The sequence below is a fragment of the Ovis canadensis genome, chromosome 15 (assembly GCF_042477335.2).
Source record: "Ovis canadensis isolate MfBH-ARS-UI-01 breed Bighorn chromosome 15, ARS-UI_OviCan_v2, whole genome shotgun sequence".
NCBI classification, from domain to species: domain Eukaryota; kingdom Metazoa; phylum Chordata; class Mammalia; order Artiodactyla; family Bovidae; genus Ovis; species Ovis canadensis.
In genome coordinates, this window is record NC_091259.1 from 33,930,584 (window position 1) to 33,952,195 (window position 21,612).

General features: G+C 43.8%; 1 protein-coding gene across 3 annotated transcripts in view; it reads right to left on the reverse strand.

Moving 5' to 3' along the window:
- CADM1 (cell adhesion molecule 1) overlaps window positions 1-2,762 on the reverse strand; it is a 363,575-nt gene extending 360,813 nt beyond the window's left edge. Inside the window, exon 1 of one of the 3 annotated variants that reach the window (XM_069555075.1) lies at window positions 2,420-2,762. In XM_069555075.1, coding sequence (XP_069411176.1) covers window positions 2,420-2,552 — 133 coding nt within the window. In that variant the 5' untranslated portion in view covers window positions 2,553-2,762. The remainder of the gene's footprint in view (window positions 1-2,419) is intronic. The other 2 variants (XM_069555072.1, XM_069555071.1) reach the window with 2 other exon arrangements.
- Between the last annotated feature and the right edge of the window lie 18,850 nt (window positions 2,763-21,612).

Genomic DNA, 21,612 nt, shown 5'->3' on the forward strand with positions numbered 1-21,612 from the left:
GTTAGGCCAAAACCCCTTCTCAAACTGAGCACCAAAATACACATTAAAAGCAAAGAAAAAAGATTTAAAGAAAGTTGTCTCACCCCCTCACTACAAATCAAACCCAATTACTTTCTAATCTGAACACAATCTGATAACCAGCGTACAGACAGGGATGTACACAAGAGCAAGAAGCTGCTTCCACGGTAACCGGCAACAGAATTTTCTTGTAGCTTTGACATACATGCACGGTTGAGCTCCAGACCGCTCCTTTCCAAGTCAGCATACAGCCCTCGCTGGGGAAGGCAACTTCTTACCGCGAGATACTTACAAATATAGTACTGCCGCTACTACCCAGAGCCTTCAATGAGCAGGCTGGACAGAGGAGGTATAATCTGATCCTGTTCTGCTGCCAAGCGGCATTGCACGGCTCCCATTTTTACTCCAAAAGCAATATCCCTGGCCAGCGCTCCCCCCACCCCGCCTTTTTTTTTTTTTTTTGCAGCCAATACAAGTCTATTGTTGCCTTTATTATGCACCAGTTACTGAGCCTGTACTCACGCTCACGTTTAAACAGCACTGGCGCTTTTTACAATGCAGCAGCAGCGGGATCTCGTTCAGGAACATTTTATTGAACCCATCCAGTCAGAGATATCAGCGAAATTAAGTTGTAACCACAACGGCATCGGCTGAACCCAATTATCTCGTAACTCATAAATTAGGAATTCACAGTGGAAAAACATAAACAACATCCGGAGACAGTGGCAGGGACGAAAAAATCCTCAGCTCTGGAACTGAAGCTGCCGCCAGATTTCCACCCCAATGGATCCCCGATAGGTTTCCCAAGCCGAGTTCCCTTTCAGACCTGTCCGGGAAGTGGGGTGAGCAAGCACCCCAGCATTCCCCCCAAATCCAGAGCTAGCGCTCCGCAGATCTCCCCATTTCCTACGGCGTGTCTCCTGCGGTGTTTACGTAACTGTGTGTCCTCTAGCGTGTAAACAAAAGGCACAGCCCAAGTGGAGAAGCGCCCCGGGAGCCGCACCGTGGCCCCCAGAGCTGCGCCCGCCCGGGTCGGGGGTTCCGCAGGTGGGGGCTGAGCTCTCGGTGTCCTCCGCCACTTGTTGCTCGCGGGTCCTGCGGCTCCGGAGCTGTGAGGAGGGGCTTTGCAGGCACCGAGCCCTGCTGCAGCCCCTCCAGCACCTCCCCGCCCCCACGGCCCTGAGCACGGGAGTCCTGGCTTCCCGCTCCCGGCCCTCGGCAGGCGGCCAGGGGCGCGGGGACGCCGCGCGGCCGCGGAGCGCGGCGGTGGCGGGAAGGGGAGGCAGGGTGCAGCACGGCTCGGCTCTCCGCTGGGGAAGAGCTCCGGCTCCCTTTTGTTAGCAAAAGCAAACACTGCCCTCTTCTTTCCCGACCGCGCCAACGCGCCGCGCACACGGGCAGCCACACAGCGTGCTCCTTGCCGAGTGCTCGGCGTCTTCAGGGAAGGAGCCGGGCGTGCAGAGCCGCCCCTGGGCAAATTCCCAAGACGGCTCCGCACACAGAGGGCGCCGGGAGGCCCGCAGGGTGCCCGACTGGCCGCAGAGGCCGCGAACGCTCCCTCCACCACCCCCGAGCTGCCGAAAATGACAGGCGGGCTGGAAATCCGGTGTCCCTACTAGCGGCGGAGGACGCCGTGGGGCAGGCGGGTTGCGGACTCCCGCTTTTGCCCGCAGAGGCGGCGACAGCAACCGCCCCCCCTCCATGGGGCCGGGCCCGGGGAACTTTCCCTGCCTGGAGCCCGGCCAAGGAAGCCCGCAGCCAGGCAGAGGGGGCGGGGGGGCCGCGATCCTGCTGGAGGGAGACACGAGGGGCGAGCGGTTGGGGACAGGGGAGCAAAGGCAAAGCGCGGGGAAAGCGGGAGCGATCAGACCAGACGAGTCGGGATGTCCTGTGGATCAGTGAGGAATCGCACAGGAGGCGGCCGCTAGTCAGCCATGGGGAGGTTACGGGGATGGGGAATGGGGGGCCCGCTGGAAAGGTGGGGGCGAATGGGCAGCCCTGGGAGGCGGAAAGACCTACAAGTTACGGGGATGGAAGCGAGTTTGGGAGGGTCTGGAAGGTTTGTGGGGGGGTGCCTTCGATCCACCCCCTTCCCCTATATTCTCTAGCCCCCGGGGCCCCTCATTCTCACTGCACTCCGCACCAAGCAGGGGAGAAAAGGTGTGGGTGCAGCCATCCCCAAGGGCTCTAATTCGCATCGAGCTGGGCAAGGAAGAGGGGATTTACCGATCCCCTCAACCCTTTCCATCTCAGCCCTTGAGTTTTCTCTTCACACTCCCTCGGATTTGTATTTAGGAAGTGGGGGAAGGTTGTCATGGAAACGTTTCCCCCCCTCCATGGCTACGGCCACTGGAGCGCCTTAAGAGATTTAGGGGGCCAACGGGCCAGTGCCCACACCTACCTGTGGGGATCAGTGCCGCGGCAGACAGGAGCAACAGCAGAAGCCGGAGCCGGAGCCCGGGAGGCGCCGCCGCCGCCGCCGCCGCCGCCGCCGCCGCACACTGGGGTCCGCTCGGCAGCACAGCACTCGCCATGTCGGGCACCTGCCTCAGACTGGCGGCGGTGGCTTCCTCCGGAGCCCGAGCGGACAGCTAATGAGATGCTAATGAAATGCGCTGGAGGCGGAGTCCCGGCCGACCAATCACGTCGCCGCGAGCCGAACCCGGCTCTCGGAGGACTCGCCCGCTCCCCCACCCCTCCCCTTGGCGCTGGGGTTCGGCGGCCCGCCCGCGCCACCTAGGGGCGGGGCCAGGGGGAGGGGCGTATGCAAATATGTTTATGTTAAAATTCGTTTTCGCTTCCCCCGGATCCAGGAAAAGGTGTTCTCCTGGGCCTCTGGCGTGTAAGGGGCTTCAGCTCCGGGGGCGGGGTCTAGCTTCCTGTACACCTTTATTAGGAATGTTTATAGCCATCGCTCCAGGAGACCGACGATAAGAATCTCCCTGGGAGGCTCCCTGCCCGGTATACCGGGTGCAACCGGCCGGGGAACCAAACGTTGCAAATTTCCGTCACTCACCTTGCACCGAAGGAATAGATCTTTGGGAATCGGGGGCTGTTCGAGAGTAGAGAGTGAGAAGGCAGGTCCCCGGATTGACAAAACAATCTGGGAGAAGTGCATGCGTGCTTTGCACGTCCGGCAGAGCGGGAGAGCCCGCTCAACAACCTAGCGGTAGACTTGGGCATAGTTGGGAGAAAGGAGCCGGAATCCGGCTTTCGGATTTTCGAGTCGGTGTCTTTGCGGTAGATTCTCGGGAAAGGTAGATCGAGGAGGGTTGACTCAGGATACCCCCAGCATGCTGAAAGCCTCCTACCTGGCTTTAATATATATGTCACAGATGTGAATTTACATGATGCACATGTATTATTAGATATTTACGATTACACACACTCAACAGAAAATCTTTTCTATGAAGACTTCGGGGTGGAGGGCGGAGGCATGGGATGTGAAGACAGGGTCTGCCGTCGTCTTCCTTCAGGACTCAAACCCACTCCCCTTGCCGCCCCTTTGCCCCTACTCGCGCCTTAGATGGCTGGAGACCAACAGGTGTTCCGAGCTTCCAGCGTCTCTGGGAGAAAGAAGCTCTAGGCTGAAGCGACTCGCTTCTCCGGACTCGCTCTCCCTCCCCGAAATTGCCTTTGCTTTCTTCTCAACCAGGCAGCCGGCTCTCTTGTTTGTCTGCTTTTTAATTACTTATTTTCTTCCTCTCTAGAAGATCGTGTGCGCTCTGACCCTCTGTTGCTCAAGCATCAAATTGAAGGACGAGCCATATTAAGTGTAAAGGTTTATAATAATTTAAGTATTCATAGGATGCAGAACAATAAGATGTAGGAAATACAATTTGCATAATAAATATCAATATCACAACAGCTAAAACAAACCATGACAAATTATCTGTGGCTAAATGACCAAGAGATTACTGAATGTAAATTGCTGTCTTGAGCTATAGTCTAGAGGAGCCCTCTGAACTCATCTTGCTAAAAAAAAACATAATAATAAATAAATAAATGTTACATATCAAAAAGGAAATCAAGATCTGCCAACCCACCAAATGAGTTACACTTAAAAACAGCCTCCTATTATCCATTATGTATAAACTAATTTCAAGACTGCCCTGTCTTCACAGCCCTGGATATTCTGCTCTGTAATTACAGGCCCTAATACATGAACTTCAGGCAGTCCTCCAGAAGTCAAAAAGCTCCAGCAGGCAGACAGCACTACAGGAGGCTGGAAACCATCACCACATGGTCACTGGGATAATGTCCAGTCGGCAAAGTCCGACCTGTTCTTATCACTCCCGGAAGTAAAGCTACCTCGATCAGATTAAATCCAAAGCAGTGTCCCACCACGATCAGGAGAAAAACGCTGACACCATATGTATGCTGAAAGACATGGCTCAGATGGTTAAGAATCTGCCTGCAATGCAGGAGGCCGGGGTTTGATCCCTGGGTGGGGAAGGTGACCTGGAGAAGAGAATGGCAACCCACTCCAGAATTCTTGCCTGGAGAATTCCGTGGACAGAGGAGCCTGGCAGGCTACAGTCCATGCGGTTGCAAAGAGTCGGACACAACTGAGGAACTTAGTTTCAGGTTTTCAAGGTCCTATATCCCAGTAAACCTAGACCCCTCAGTTCAGTTCAGTACAGTTGCTCAGTCGTGTCTGACGATCCCATGAATTGCAGCACGCCAGGCCTCCTAGTCCATCACCAACTCCCGGAGTTCACTCAAACTCATGTCCATCGAGTCAGTGATGCCATCCAGCCGTCTCATCCTCTGTCGTCCCCTTCTCCTCCTGCTCCAGCATCAGAGTCTTTTCCAGTGAGTCAACTCTTCGCATGAGGTGGCCAAAGTACTGGAGTTTCAACTTCAGCATCAGTCAGCCAAAGTATTGGAGTTTCAGTTTCAGCATTAGTCAGTATAAATTTATATTTACTATTATTATTATTACTACTTTGCACTTATAGAGTTCTAAGTTATTTTGCATGAGTAATCTCATTTAATCCTTAGAACAATCCTCATGGCATAGTGTTCTCTCCCATCTTGTATTTTTTAAATGAAGAAAGATTAAGTGATTGCCCCAAGGTCAAAGTTTGTGAGGTGCAGGCAAAGCTTATGCAATTAACCACTGTATTATACTGGGCCTCAATAAATATTTGTTAAATGAATGAATAAATTTCACATTACAGGGCATGAATAATAAACTACATTTTTAACATAAGGTGAAAATATGCCAACAACTCAGAAACGTGATTTTTTAAAATAAATAAATAAATAACAGGAGTGCATTATACTCCTAAGGAAAAGCATTCCTCATGAGGCTGTAACTCCAAGAAAATCTAGTCAGGCCCCAGCCCTCCCACACGAGGAACACAGTATGGGGACATTGGAAGATGCGGAGTGTTTTCATCTCCCTTCATTCTCTTGGCATATCAAATGAACACCTACGCAGATTTCTAGTTGGCAAAGAACAACATGGGACATTTCTGTAGGAAATGCTAATGCTGTATGACTTACCTCCCCAGAAGAATACAAATAGCTTTAGAAACTTCCACCAGAAAATGCCACCCTTGCCATAAGTTTGAGGAACTTGCACATCCGATTTCCCAGGTCACGGGACATCTTGAGCGCTAGGTCTTCATGGAAAGAACCAGAACTGAAAATTTAGGATGAAGCTGTTGCAACCCTATCCACTAGCCACACTCCTCTGCCACCCTCAGCTCTTTCACACTGAAGATCTTGCCAAACGATTTAACATATGGAACATGTGAAGAACGTATCAAAATTCCTGCAGCCGCTAAATACAAGTTATGACTACTCTGGCGTTCTCATAGTAAAGCTCGTCATTTTCTGCTTCGTGGACTAGAACTCCTCGCCAGCAACGAGTTCCAACATTTTTCCTCCAGCTACATGAATTTAACCAATTTTGAAAACCAGATGGTGTTTTTGCTATTTATAACTGATAATCAATTGTTTTGTGAATTTAATTTTTTAAGAAAGAGCTGAAATAGTTATCAGAATTACAATCTGGGTGCTGCTTGTATTAGAATAAAATTACCAGAAGCACCAAGAGCCTGGCTCTTTTCTTATTTCCATAAGAAAACGTGACAGGGCAAGAGATAGAGAGACCCTCCATTATTTGCCTTCCCTAAAACAGTGGAGAAACAAGAGTAAACATAAATGAAAAATAAACATGAAAGGAAGATTCGTGTTTGGGGAACACATCAGAGACAATCAATGAGAACTAGTGACATTCTGTTTTTAAAAATGCTAATTATTTGAGTGTCTGTGTATTGTTGTTTAGTCGCTGAGTCATGTCCAACTTTTTGCAACCCCATGGACTACAGCACACCAGGCTTCCCTGTCCTTCACTATCTCTTGGACTTTGCTCAAACTTATGCGCATTGAGTTGGTGATGCCATCCATCCATACATGACTACTGGAAATCATGTATTAAAACAACACAAATTATTAGGGAAAATAAAACAATATTTGGCATCAGCTTTGGCCTTGCTCCAGGATTATTTGAGTACTCATTAAAGTGGTTTAATCAGTTTACAGCCTAAATGCTTTTGTACCCCCATCCCCAAATTCATATGTTGAAGCTCTAACCCCACCCCCTAATGGGGTGATATTTGGAGGCAGGACCTTTGGGAGTTATTTAGGTTTAGATGAGGTCATGATGGTGGAGCACCGCTGATGGAGTTAATGCCCTAGGAAGAGAAACCAGGGTGTTCTCTCTCCAACATGCAGGCCTGAGGAAAAGTCATTTGAGTACAGCTGGAAGGCAGCCATCCCAAGCCAGGAAGAGGGCTCTCACCAGAATCCAACCACACAGGCACCCTAATCTCAGACTTCCAATCTCCGGAACTGTGAGGAAATAAATGTCTGTTATTGAAGCCTCTCAGCTTATGGCATTTTGTTATAGCAGCCAAGCACCCTAAAATAATCCCTAGGCCTCAGCTTCCATTGTCAAAAGGTGTATTAAAATTATAACAAATGTCAGATTTTTATGGAAAGTCTTCTGTAAATTAAATTAGCTGTATGTTAGATATTGGACTGAAGAGACTCTTGGTCTACCTAGTAGACATCTCACCTATACTTAGATTATTAAGACCAAGCAATTCACCTTCGGGAGCATGAATCTGTGAATCTTTGTGAAAAATAAAGCCAGGTAGATACATATTATTATCATTACTACTATTATTTTGTCTGTGCTGGATCTTTGTTGTGGCATATGGGCTCTTCATTGCAGTATCATGGGCTTAGTTGCCCCACAGCATGCGGGATCTTAGTTTCCTAATCAGGGATGGAACCCACATCCCTGGTGTTGGAAAGCAGCTTCTTAACCACTAAATCAGCAGATTAGTCCCCTAGATCCAAATTTTTAAGTGAGTAGTTAAACACTTTACCTGCAAGTTTATTCTTCTAGAATCATAAAGTTAACCATCAACCCTTGAATATCAAGAGTTGAATATCAGTGTGAAGGAAAGGGAGGTACCAGAGTAGGCTGCAGAAACTACTACACAAACACCAAGTCAAGAAGCAGCCCCGATGTCCATGGAAGGGTAATTTGTCATAGAGACTCATGTCATAGTTTATTCCATCATATCTAGGAATATGTACAGGTAAACATGGCTGATCCAAATTTATATTCAGTAAAAGGGAAAAAACATATAGCATACCTCGGGGGAACAGTCACTGTTAAGTTATGGAAATACAAAGATGAATAAGAAACTACTGTCAAGGAACTTAAGAGGGTAGTTGGGGAGACAGATGAATAGCACAGTTTTTATATATGATAAGTGTTTTTATCATATGTGCACAGGGCGATGTGAACCATACCTATACCCAAGAGGCAAGTGTGAATGTCTATGTATCAGGGGGAAATTCACACAGAATATTCATAAGCTGAGTGCTAGACATTGAAAAAGACACCACAGAGTGGACAAGGATGGAGGGAGAAGATGTGACTAGGGAGGTCATTTACAAGGCCCCAAATCTTAGGAAAATATGGATCTCTTAGGAAAGTTTAGGATCATAGGTTGCCAGAGGACAGGCGCCAAGAGAAGAAGCCAAAGAAAATATACAGGGAACAAGGAATGCCTTTACTGATATGCTAAGAAGTTTTAATTGTTGATGATAGGTAATGGGAACCCACTGAATAAAGAGAATTTCATGGTTAGATTTATATTCTGGAAGAATTATGCTAGTGGTATGTGTTATTCACTCGGTTGTGTCCAACTATTTGTGACCCCATGGACTATAGCCCACCAGGCTCCTCTGCCCATGGAATTCTCTAGGCAAGAATACTGGAGTGGATAGCCATTCCCTTCTCCAGGGGATCCTTCTGATCCAGGATCAAACCTGAGTCTCCTGCAATGGAGGCAAATTCTTTAGCGACTGAGCCACCACGGAAGCCCATGCTAGTGGTATCATGTTTTTTGTTTGTTTGTTTGTTTTAAGTCTTAAAATGAAGCTTAGATTTGTATTTTCAGCATTTTAGTAAATATTGGTACTCAAGACAAGTACAAGAATATGGAACGAGTCCATTTGATCGCTGCTTCTTTGTTTAGGCGAAGGACAGCAGAAAGAAGGTGATTATTTCACTTTGGGACAAATGGGCTTCAAGGTGTCTTTGAAGTATTTAGCCAGGCAATAAGTCTGAAATACTGGTTTAGAACTCAGAAAATTGACTGAGCTGGGAGTCAAGGACATGTAGGCAGAAGCTAAGCCATGAACTTGGGTAGGGAGTGGGGAGAAGGGGAAGAGGAAGTTACCTAGGGAGAATATATCGAAGGACATTTGAAAAATGAGTTAGGTGTCTCACTCTGATGAAAACCAGTTATTTAAGGAGTGGATGGAGCTTGAGAAAGAGAAACGTGGGAATGGAGTAAAAATAAAAAGACAGCTGAATAAGGAAGGGGCATGTTAATTTGTTGCTACAAACAAGTAAAAAAGTACATTCACAAGAATGATCAAGAGCTGACAGTAGAGATGAAATGCTGAGGTCCAGTGTGTGACCAATCTCACCTTCCATGTCAACAGTTTGATTCAAGTTTGACAGAACAGGAGAGCGATATGTGCTAACTTTACTTATCTTGCCAGTAGAGCAGGAAGATGTGATTTGCTAGTGATTTTCTAATATGGAGGAAATAGCTTTAGAGTTTCCTCAATTTGACATTCAATTTCATTGACACTGACAGACAGCCTTGGGTGGGATAGAGGGAGCCTTGCAACTGAGGTAACTCAACTAATTATCACATGTAACTTTAGTTTTTATTTTCAAACTAAAATATGATTGGTCATGATGCTGTAAAAGTTTTTCCCAACACTTTTAAAAGTCACATTACCCTGATATGATATCATAATTGTCAGATCTAGCTTTGTGATAATTTCGTAGCAGTACAGCATAACTTCCCTGGTAGCAGGATTTCAGCAAGATCCATTAAAGACAGATATTGATATCTATAGATTTTCATAAAGCTGCAAATATAAAATAGCCATATTATGAATATGAGATTGTATCACTCATGCTGCTAAAAGATGACAATGGTAATATAACTTTTGTAATGTGAGTTGTAAACAGGACAAGTTCTGAATAGAAATTGTCTTGATCATTTATCTTGCAGTCCCAAACAGGAAAAGCTTTTAGGAAAATGATCTCACAAACCCATCCTTGGAGGTCTTATGATGGCCCTGTCCAAGTTTTCATGTTTGACCTTCTAATCTCAAATGACACGTAAATCCTTCAACTGCATTTTGAATCGATATTATACTGCATTCTTCTTCTTCTTGGTTATCCCTGCCTGACTAGTGGGTTACTTTGAGATTTTGAGTTTTGCACCGAAGTGCCCATGTTTATTCATTCTTCCAACTGTCAAGTTAAACCAAAGCATCATCAGACTTATATCAAACAACCAAACCCACAATTCCCAAAGGATGACGCATAATGTAGCTGTGTAGCTTACATCAAAGCCAGTGCCTGCCTAAGTCCCATGAACTTTTTGAAACTGTAGGGGCTTGTCCAAAGGATTCCAGAAGGAGAATACTCATCTTACTCTTTTGCAGATTTAAGCAGCACTTTTCCCCCTTTTCTTAAAGTTATTTCAGCTCTCCAAAGAGATCCTTCTATTAGCTAGCAGGAACCCTACGTGGTGCTTTGAATATTGCCTTTTACCTGTCCCCAGAGTGAAGAACTAAAGTTCGGTTTGTTTAAAGACCATGTTTTGAAGAAAAGCAAGGCTTAATTTCAATCTTTCATGTTGGTTGACAGCATTGTCACTTCCTAAGTTATTTCTCTAAGACTTTCGTTACAGTACTAATATCTCTCCATATATTTTATTTATGTGGCTTGGTCTGTGATGAATAACACATTTATGCAAAAATCTCAATATATCTACAAGATACCAATAGACAGAATAGGCATACTCTCATATGCTGCAGTTCATAAAATGCAGTAAAAAGCATATAGTTTCAGAGGCAATTAGTACAGTTCATGACTTCAATTACCAAAAAAAAAAAAGTCTTCATGATTTCTAATAATTGTTATTTATCTTTCATCTAAAGTGTTCCTCTTGTCTGTGTCAGCTTTGGCCCAGAAATAGCATTGCCACTGGGGAAAGCATAGAGCTGCCGCTTGCCATACTAGGATAAAGAAGAGAAATTAAGGATCAGGACCCTAGAAACTCCTACAGTCTGCCCTTGGTATTCACAGATTCTGAGGGTTGCAAATTCAACCAAATTCGGATAAAAAATATTCAGGAAAAAAAAATTCCACAAAGCTCCAAAAAACAAAACCCGAATTTGCCATGTGCCAGTAACCATTTACATAGTATTCACATTTTATTAGGTATTATAAGGAATCTAAGAGTGATTTTGCTGGCAGAATCCCATGGACAGAGGAGCCTGGCAGGCCACAGTCCATAGCGTGTCAAAGAATCAGACACAACTAAGCATACACACGTACACAGAAGTGATTTAAAGTAGGCAGGAGATTATATGCAAATACTACGCTGTTTCATATAAAGCATCTTGGTAACTAACTGGGTCCTGGAACCAGTCCCCCATGGATGCCGAGGGATGACTATATTTCTCTTAGAGAGCTACTCCAAGGGGAAGTCAATTACCAGGCTTCTCAGTTCATACTGCCAGCCTGAGGACTGTTTTGCTTGCTAATGCAAAGGATGAAAAAAATCTCATGAAGTCAATTCAAACCTAGGAAAGGTTAGTAATTCCAAGTTGATAAGGTCTTTGGCATATTAGTCTCCTAAAGATGCACTTTGTAAAGCAAGGTCATCTTAATATCAGACACCACCAACTCCCTCCATCTGACTCCATTTCTGTTTTGAGAGTGAAACAAGCCCAAAGGGGAGGTTCTCAGTCAGTCGCTTGTCCAGCCTTCCATCTCCAAGCAATGCCTGTGGGATTTTTCCTTCTCCTAAAGAATCTTCCAGGGAGGCTGAAATCACAGGGAACCTAGAAGTCTCATGCTTGATGTTTAAATTGCTCTGTCCCCTCTTCTCAAACTTACAGGGCATCCATCACACTTGAATTCAGCATCACAATGTTATGCTGGTAAATTACATATGTTCAGTGTCTACTGCAAATAGAATTTCTGATTTACAATTTACAAAATTATGTCTTCCACCCTCTGGGTTTGCATTGTGGCTCATCCAGGGGCTTTTACTCAATATGTGTTTTGTTATGAAAATGAAAAAGAAAAAAGAAAAACCCCTCTCCTTCCTTCCCCCTCTCCTGCATCGTAAGTGCTAATAAAACAAGTCTTTTGATTTAAAAGAAATCCTATTGAGGACCTAAAGGCGTGTCATCATGGGAGCATCACTTCTTCATTATCTGATTCTTTTCCCAATTGGAAGTGCTTTGCAAAAAGCCATATTCTTTCGAAACCAGTGATAAAGACGTATTTGCAATAAATAAAAGAGCCCCTGTCATGAATCCCTCAGACTGTTAGGGATGGTGACTTTTAATGCCAGTTCCTAGGAACTCAGTCTTTTTATCTTCTAATGTTCAAAATTAATTTGCCAAGCCATACAGATGGGTTCTCTCCCCTCGCTATAATCATCTTAAAATTACTGAAGTTTAGACTTTGATTTCCATATGGAAACAGAGGGGACAGTATTTCTGGTGTTTCTTCTCCTTTTTTTAAAAAAAAAAAAACAACACAGTATCATTGATTTATTTAGCTTGAATAATTGAGAAAAGAGATCCGTTTTTGCAGAGGGCAAGAGGGCTGCAGCTAAAGCATAAATATCTAGTACACAACTGTAGCTCAACTCAATTATCTGGGGTCTGGGGAGACTCCATGCTGCCCTTTTCTGTCTATCTGAGGCAGGCTAAAACCCACCCCATATGGAACTGGTTTGCTGAATCAGGTTACAATGGTCAATTCTATATTTTCATCATTTTCAAAAGATTGCTCCTCTACTTTTGAAAGGCGCTGCAAATAAATAAGATGAAGAAAAGAAGAAACCCATTTTCTCCCTTGAAAGACTCAACTAAAGAAAGCTTAGTATTCTTTCTTTATTAATTTTTATTGGCGTATAGTTGCTTTACAATGTTGTCCTATTTCCTGTATAGCAGAATGAATCAGCCATATATATACATTTATCCCCTCTTTTATTTTTATTTCCTTTCCATTTAGGTCACCACAGAGCATTGATTAGAGTTCCCTGTGCTATATAGTAGGTTCTTATCAGTTATCTGTTCTATACATAGCAGTGTGTGTATGTCAATGTCAATCTCCCAATTCATCCCACTCCCTACTTCTCACCTTGGTGTCCATACATTTGTTCTCTATATCTGTGTCTCTATTTCTGATTTGCAAATAATCTCACCTGTACCATTTTTCTAGATTCCACATATAAATGATATTATGCCACGTTTGTTTTGCTTTTCCTCTTTCTGAATTACTGCACTGTTTCATTCTGTATGACAGTCTGTAGGTCCATCCACATCTCTGCAAATAGCAGTTTTGTTCCTTTTATGGCTAATATTCCACTGTATATGTACACATCTTCTTTATCCAAGAGAGCTTAGTACTCTTGATCCTGGTATTCTCACAAAGCTCCCCAGTTCAAAATCACTGAAAGGACACCAGGAGAACAACCTAGAAGTCACGTTAGAAGGATGGTTACCATAGCCCCCTGTGTGTATGTGTGCCTGTGTGTGGTCAGTTGCTCAGTAGTGTCTGACTCTTTGTGGCCCCATGGACTGTACTGCACCAGGCTCTTCTGTCCATGGAATTTCCAGGCAAGAATACTGGAATGGGTTGCCATTTCCTACCCCAGGGAATCTTCCCAACCCAGGGATCAAAATCCTGTCTCTTCCATCTCCTGCATTGGCAGGTGGGTTCTTTACCACTGCACCACCTGGGAATGCCACCATAGCACCCTAGTCACTACTAGTCTTTTTTGTTTCAGAGTATTTACAGGATGTCTTTTTAGGTCTCCCAGTTGCGATAAAACGCATCATTTTATTTTATTTTTTTTTAATTTTTTTAAAACGCATCATTTTAGACACTTTGCATTTCAGTTAAACCTTTGACTCTAGAAGAAATTATTATTTTTCTGAAGGTTAGTTGCTCATTACGTTGACTTTTAAATTTGTTTATTAGGGTGAAAACACAGGACAACAGGAAGAAACTGATATTTTAGAACACAATGTGCCAGACTATGTGCTTGTTTGCCTTACGTGAGTCATGCACTCTCTTTTGAAAGCTCTCCACTGATAAGTGTATCATACAAAGGTCCCTTCTGGCAGAAAAATTTGAAATAGGCTCATTCTGATCCTAAAAAAAAAAAAAAAGGGTGAATAGAATGTTATTTGAAATTTTGTTGAGGGGATTCAGATTGTCAAACTGCTTCACTGGATTTATCACTGGATATATGGATAGACGAAAAAATCTGTATTCAAATGCTTTAGAACTATTTTTCTTTGGTTAGTTTGAAATTCATTTTGACAGAGGTGTACACGTTTTAATCAAGGCTGAGACACATGGACTAAGAGAGAAAAGCATCAATATTTCCCTTAAGGGTTAAAGTACTTTTTCCTAATATCTCTTTCCATGAAGCTCAAAAGTTAAATGGTTCTGCCTTCATCTTCCTTTACAATTGCTTTCCTGGGTATTTTAAAATTAATCAATCAAGCAAATACTTATTGACGAACATACCAGTTCTGGCACTAAGAAAGATATGAAGTGTACAAGACATGATATCTTATCTTGAAGAATTTATAATTGAATTAAAGAGGCAAGATCCATGGAAAGTTAAGTAACTGCTTCAGGCAGTATATGAAAAACATCTGATATGTAAAAGGGGAAAAGCTAGGCAAATATATTAGAACCCAGTTAAATGATTTCTTATGGTACAGATATAGTTATTTCAAGAAACTGCTTATGTCTCTTATATAAATAAAATGAAAAGTTTTATACAATGTAATTGACCATAAATACAGTCAAATTTCAGAAAACATTACTATAATTGTACATCCAAATCATATATTTACTCATGAGCATGCATGCATGCTAAGTGTCTGACTCTTTGCGACCCCATGGACTGTAGCCCTCCAGTCTCCTCTGTCCATGGGATTCTCCCAGCAAGAATACTAGAGTGGGTTGCCATGCCCTCCTCCAGGGGATCTTCCCATCCGAGGAATCAAACCTGCGTCTCTTGTGTCCCACATTGGCAGGCAGGTTCTTTACCATTAGCGCCACCTGGGAAGCCCATATCTACTCATATTGATACCTTATTATTCTGAATGGCCAACTTGAGAAAAAAAATCAGAACAGGATGCAAAGTTTACATATAGTTTCATTTCATAGGAAAAGGTATCCTCTCCTTTTCTACTCTTTTCTCACTCCTTTCTTGCCATTCAAAAGCCTGAAGGACATTGTAGTAGGCTGATGAATGCCCCCCTAGAATTTCCAGCTCCTAATTCTTGGAAATTGTGAATGTTCCTTCACAAGCAACTTTCATATTATATGGAAAAGTGATCTTTGCAGACGTGATTAAGGTAAGGATCATGAGTTGGGGAGATTATCCACGTAGGCCCTAAATGCAATTATAATTATCTTTATAAAAGGGAGGCTGAAAGAGATGGAACATGCACACAGAGAAGGAGATGCAAAGAAGAAGCAGAAACTGAAGTCACTCAGTCTTGTCCGACTCTCTGTAGCCCCATGGACTGTAGCCTACAAGGCTTCTCCATCCATGGAATTTTCCAGGCAAGAGTACTGGAGTGGGTTGCCATTTCATTCCCCAGGGGATCTTCCCAACCCAGGGTTGGAACCTGGATCTCCCGCATTGAAAGCAGACGCTTTTACCGTCTGAGCCACCAGGGAAGCTCACTGTATATAGAAGGAGCAGAGGGAGATTGAAAGATGCTCGTCTTGCAGACTGGAGTGACGCTGCCCCAAACCAAGAAATTGTTAGGAAGTGGGCTGCCCAGCAGGAGGTGAGCAGCGAGCCAATGAAGCTTCATCTGTGTTTACAGCTGCTTGCTTTACCCATAGCTCTCATTACCACCTGAGCTCCCCCTCTATCAGATCAGCAGTGGCATTTGATTTTTGTAGGAGCAGGAAGCTTACTGTGTACTGTGTATGCAAGGGATCTAGATTGCACGCTCCTTATGAAAATCATCCAGAAAACATCCTTTTTGCCATGATCTGTGAAAAAATTATCTTCCACAAAACTGGACCCTGGTGCCAAAAATGATGAAGACCACTGCAAAAAAAATAATAGTAGTGCCCAGAGGCTGGAAGAGGCAAGGAACAGATTCTCCCCTGGAGTTTCTGGAGACTGTGCAGCCTGGCCAGCACCTTGCTTTTGGCAGTGGTACTCACTTCAGTATCTAACTGATGCTGAAGCTAGAGCTCCAATACTTTGGCCACCTGATGCAAAGGGCTGACTCATTGGAAAAGACCCTGATGCTGGAAAAGATTAAGGGCAAAAGGAGAAGAAGGCAGCAGAGGATTAGACAGTTGGATAGCATCACCAGCTCAATGGACATGAATGTGAGCAAGCTTGGGGAGATAGTGAACAACAGGGAAGCCTGGTATGCCACAGCCCATGGGGTTGCAAAAAGTTGGACACAACTTAGTGACTGAACAGCAGCAACAACACACTTCAGACTTTTGGCCCCTAGAACTGTGAGAAAAATACATTTCTCTTTTTCTAAGCTGCCAAGTTTGTGGTGATTTGATGCAGCAGCCTCAAGAAACTAATACAGACACTAATGTTTATTGAATGTTCGCTGCGAGTCTGTTACTCTCTATAAAACATCTCATTTAATTCTTGCAACAACTGAGTTGCAGTATTATTATGTGGATGAGAAAATTGCAGCTCAGAAAGGTTAAACAATTTGCACAGATCTATCTGAGTTCACAAGCCCATGCTCTTCATATAAGGTCATATTTTCTCAGTGCTTTTCTTTCCTGTTGGTTGGCAGTCACGCTTGTGTCAGGGGAGGATAACCCAGCCTGAGGTGAAACATAACCAGCTTCAACACATACATGTGTAGATTTCTTTCCCTTTGTCTACTTCACAGGTTCTATTCTAGCCCAACACATACACTCAGATCCTGACAAAACAAAACACCATTGCCTTCTTGCTGTGGAAACTGACAATGATTTGGGGCGGAAGGTCCCCTTTGGGACCGGTGCGGTGGCTTAACCCTTACCTGACTGCAGGAGTTTTATCTTCGCCCCAAACTCCAAACTTCCTCCTGCGCTGCTGCTGCAAAACTCACATATCTGATGGTGACAGCGTGCGTTGCTAGTTAACATTTTGGCAAAGGAGGCTTTCTAATAGAGCGGGGAGGCTGAGATGAGGGGAGGGAGTTAATTTCATCTCTGTTTCCTCTTCCTCCCTTTGATGACTGCCCTGGCCTTTGAAGTTGGGTAAATACACAGCATGGTGGGAGGGGATGCCAGCTGCCCAGAAACCACTGGCAGAATATGGAAGGGCTGTTGCCTTCCCTCCCCAGCCTGGGAGGTGTGCCCTGTAGCAACACTTCTTCCCTGGGATAATTCACATGGGGAGCTGTCAGATAACAAGTCCCAACTGGTACGCTGCCTGTGAGGCCCTAAACAGGGATCGGCTTTGGATGAGGGTTTTCTGACTCCAGCATTGTCTTCTCAGACGATATTCCACTCTTGAAGTCATTATCTGTGATGGCAGGAAAAAGAGGAAAAGCCCCTCATCTCTTTCCTTTTGTGCCTTTACCCCCTCTTCTCCCCACCACCCTCTTTCTCAACCCTTTTGCAGTTTTGGGGGCTGAGCTCTCTAGGTCTCCTTCTTTCTTTTCTATCAAACTGTAAACTGCTACATGGCCTATTCAAGCCATAAGCGTTCATCAGGCCCCTACAGTATAGCATACCATGTGTTAAGGTTTGTACTGTCTGAAGGCATAGCTTGGTGCCAAAGAAGAGAGCCAGAGTGGCTGTGAGTGGAAGGGGCTATAAGAAGGAGCAAAGGGCTGTGAATAGGATCCAACCTAGCTTTTCTTGTAGGAAAAAGAAAAAACCTTTCAGAGGACAGCTTCCTACTAAAGGAGACACACCTAGATAGCAAAGATTGCAATTGGAAAAAAAAAAAAAAGTCCACAAGAGACAGTTGGACTATACTGACAAGATAATTGGAAACAACCAAAGCAGGGGATCAAAGAGTGGAAGAAGAGCAAAATCAAATGCAAGAGGGGAAACTTTTGAAAGGAAGAAAGAGATATAGCCTGCAGTGAATCTAGTAAAGACTCTGTGAAAGGCTGAGGAGAACGGCCCATGCTTAGCAATCCACAGATTAGGAGAAAACGATGATTGAAAAGCCGGTGTTCTCACAAAGGAGACCGACATCAGCCAAGAACAAGCTCAGGTAGAAACTTCTGGGCCCCTGTCAGTGGATTCTCTGCAGTACCACCCTTTTCTCCTTGGAGATTCAACAAAAACTTCATCTTTTCCAATAAACTTTTCTAATTTGGGGAACAATATTAATGTTGCTACTATATCTATTAAGAAGAATGATGAAAATGTGTTGAACACTTGCCATATACACACCAAGGTTTATCTATCATATCTAATATTATGTTTTATTGTGAAACACTATTCTTATCCACATTTCCTTAACCACAGATAAAGAAACTGTGGGTTGATAACACTAAGTAGGTTACTTAAGATAACCATTAGTAAGTGGTGGAACCAGTTAGGAACTTGGAACTAAGTGTGTCTAATTCTGAAATTCATTCTATATTGTCAGATATATGGTAAATAGTATGGATGTACAGCACACATAAAAGAGTTCCAGAAAAACATCTATTTTTGCTTTATTGACTATGCAGAGTTTTTGACTGTGTGGATCACAATAAACTGTGGAAAATTCTGAAAGAGATGCGAATACCAGACCACCTGACCTGCCTCTTGAGAAACCTACATGCAGGTCAGGAAGCAACAGTTAGAACTGGACATGGAACAACAGACTGGTTCCAAACAGGAAAAGGAGTACGTCAAGGCTGTATATTGTCACCCTGCTTATTTAACTTACATGCAGAGTACATCATGAGAAATGCTGGGCTGGAAGAAACACAAGCTGGAATCAAGATTGCCAGGAGAAATATCAATAACCTCAGATATGCAGATGACGCCATCCTTATGGCAGAAAGTTTAGAACTAAAGAGTCTCTTGATGAAAGTAAAAGAGGAGAGTGAAAAAGTTGGCTTAAAGCTCAACATCCAGAAAACGAAGATCATGGCATCTGGTCCCATCACTTCATGACAAATAGATGGGGAAACAGCGGACACAGCAGCTGACTTTATTTTCCTGGGCTCCAAAATCACTGCAGATGGTGATTGCAGCCATGAAATTAAAAGACGCTTGCTCCTTGGAAGGAAAGTTGTGACCAACCTAGACAGCATATAAAAAAGCAAAGACATTACTTTGCCAACAAAGGTCCATCTAGTCAAGGCTATGGTTTTTCCAGTGGTCATGTATGGATGTGAGAGTTGGACTATAAAGAAAGCTGAACGCCAAAGAGCTGATGATTTTGAAGTGTGGTGTTAGAGAAGACTCTTGAGAGTCCCCTGGACTGCAAGGAGATCCAACCAGTCCATCCTAAAGGAAATCAGTCCTGAGTGTTCATTGGAGGGACTGATATTGAAGACGAAACCACAATCCTTTGGCCACCTGATGCAAAAAGCTGACTCATTTGAAAAGACCCTGATGCTGGGAAAGATTGAGGGCAGGAGGAGAAGGGGACAACAGAGGATGAGATGGCTGGATGGCATCACCGACTCGATGGACATGGGTTTGGGTGGACTCCGGGAGTTGGACGTGCTGAGGTTCATGGGGTCTCAAAGAGTCAGACACGACTGAGCAATTGAACTGAGCTGAACTGCACAGCACACATACACGCACTGACACATATGTACTCTCTTCAACATCATCTTTATGGAGATGGTTCTCTACAATAGCTCTTTGCTACTCACCAGATCCTTGGATGTCATGACAAGCCTTCAACCAGCTTCTTCCTGCCACTCTTTCTAGAAATGTTGGTCAGTTGTCCCAGGATACAGTGCAACTTACCATGGCCTCCATAATATAAAAAAATGTACCCATCTGTAATTCTGTTTCCTGGATCATTTATTTTAACACAACTCGATCCTCCATGAAGTTTTTAACACTCAGGAAAATAGTCATTCTCTTTTTTTCCCAGGGTAAATTCAGTATTATTACATGCACAATTTTTTCTTGGTCATTTAGGTCCAAACAACAATACAAATAAATGGCAAGAAGACAAGCCTTTGTTTCCTCTGTAGGACAGCAGAGAGCTCAGTGGATAAGCACATCGCAGTCTGATGTCTTTACAGTCATTTGTTGAGAACAGACCCTCGCCATGTTCGCTTAATGGTACTCAGTGGCTCTAAGTCTGAAATAGACATCCGATTCACCCGGATGGCTTGTTAAACACAGATTGCTGGGTGCCACTTCCAGAGTTTCTGATTGTGTAGCCTGGGTTGGGGCTCTAGGATTTGCATCTCTGACAGGTTCCCAGATGCTGCTGAGCCGGGTGCCACATTTTGAAAAGCACTGGTGTCAAGAAATGGATTTATATGCCTATCTTAGAACTAAATAACATAACCAATCTGGGCTGCATGGGACAGTGTTAAATGAATATGTATGTACACACACATACACACACACAGACACACACTCTCCGCGACCCTATGAACTGTAACCTGCCAAGTTCCTCTGTTCCTAGATTCTCTAGGCAAGAGTACTGAAGAATGCTATGCCCTCTTTCAGGGGATCTTCCTGACCCAGGGATCAAACCTGTGTCTCTTATGTCTCCTGCTTGGTAGGCAGGTTCTTTACCGCTAGTGCCACCCGGGAAGCCTACACACACACACACACATATAAATAATATATAGCATGTATATGTATATATGTATGTGTATCACAATATGTGAGCATGTATGTATTAATATAACTTTCCAAAACACGTTAGCTCAGGTCACTTCTTTTTATCCTCATAACTTCCCTGTGAAGTAGTATTATAACATTGTGTATCTAAGGCAGCGGACTCTAGGGTCAGACAGACTTACGTTCTCAAACCCAGTCTTCCCATTTCTAGTTCCTTTGAACGGCTCAGTTAGACTTATGTCCTCATTTCTAAAACTGACAAATGTGAGTATGTACTTTGTCACGTTTTTATGAGGATTCATTGAGATAAAGCAGGGAAAATACTTCCCACATTGATATTTGATAACTACTCCATGAACACAGGTCCCATCTTTCTCATCCTAAAAGAATAACGGACTTGCTCAAGGACCCTAGCCTGGTGGGGGCAGAGCTGAGCTTCGTGAATTCCAAGTCCCGATTCCCGTCTGGGTGATTTCAGCACGTGGCAGATTCTATAGGCCGCTTTGGGGATGGTGGTACCTCAGTTAATGAAGCTTCGAGGAATGGAGCTCTTTTATTTCACGTTTTAAAAGCAAACAAAAAACCCTTCATAAATCATTTGAAGAAAAGCTGTGTGTATTCACAGCTGCCCATGACAAAAATACCTCTGAGCACAGCTTCTATTTGTCCCTTCCCAGGTGAATGTAAATAGGGCTCATCCTAGGCAAATCTGTTGAAGAAGTGGAAGATTTCTTTATTCTGCCTTGGTAGCAAATGTCAGGCATGCTCTTTCCTCCCTCTGCCTTTCAAAATAAGAAAGTGTCTGCTATCAGTCATTTTCTCTTATCGGTAGATTGACTTTAGTGTGAATGAGTTGCAATATATAATCACATTTGTATTTTAAGGCTTTCATATTTAATTACGAGAACCAAAACTTTTTCTTCATTAACATAAATTTCAGGCATTAGCTGGCAGACAGAGAGAAATGAGGGAAGTTAAGAGAACCCTGAGCTATCTTTTCTGTCTCCCTGAGACATTAAGAGAATGCACTGGGAACTGTCAAGTTCTTTCCTCCAAACCAATGACTTGCTGGGGAGTTGGATAAGATGAAGTAGGAGAATTTTTTTCCCAAAATTTCCATAACTCATTCCCCTGTCAAGTTCCCCAAGTAAACAGAGAGGCAAAAGTCAGTG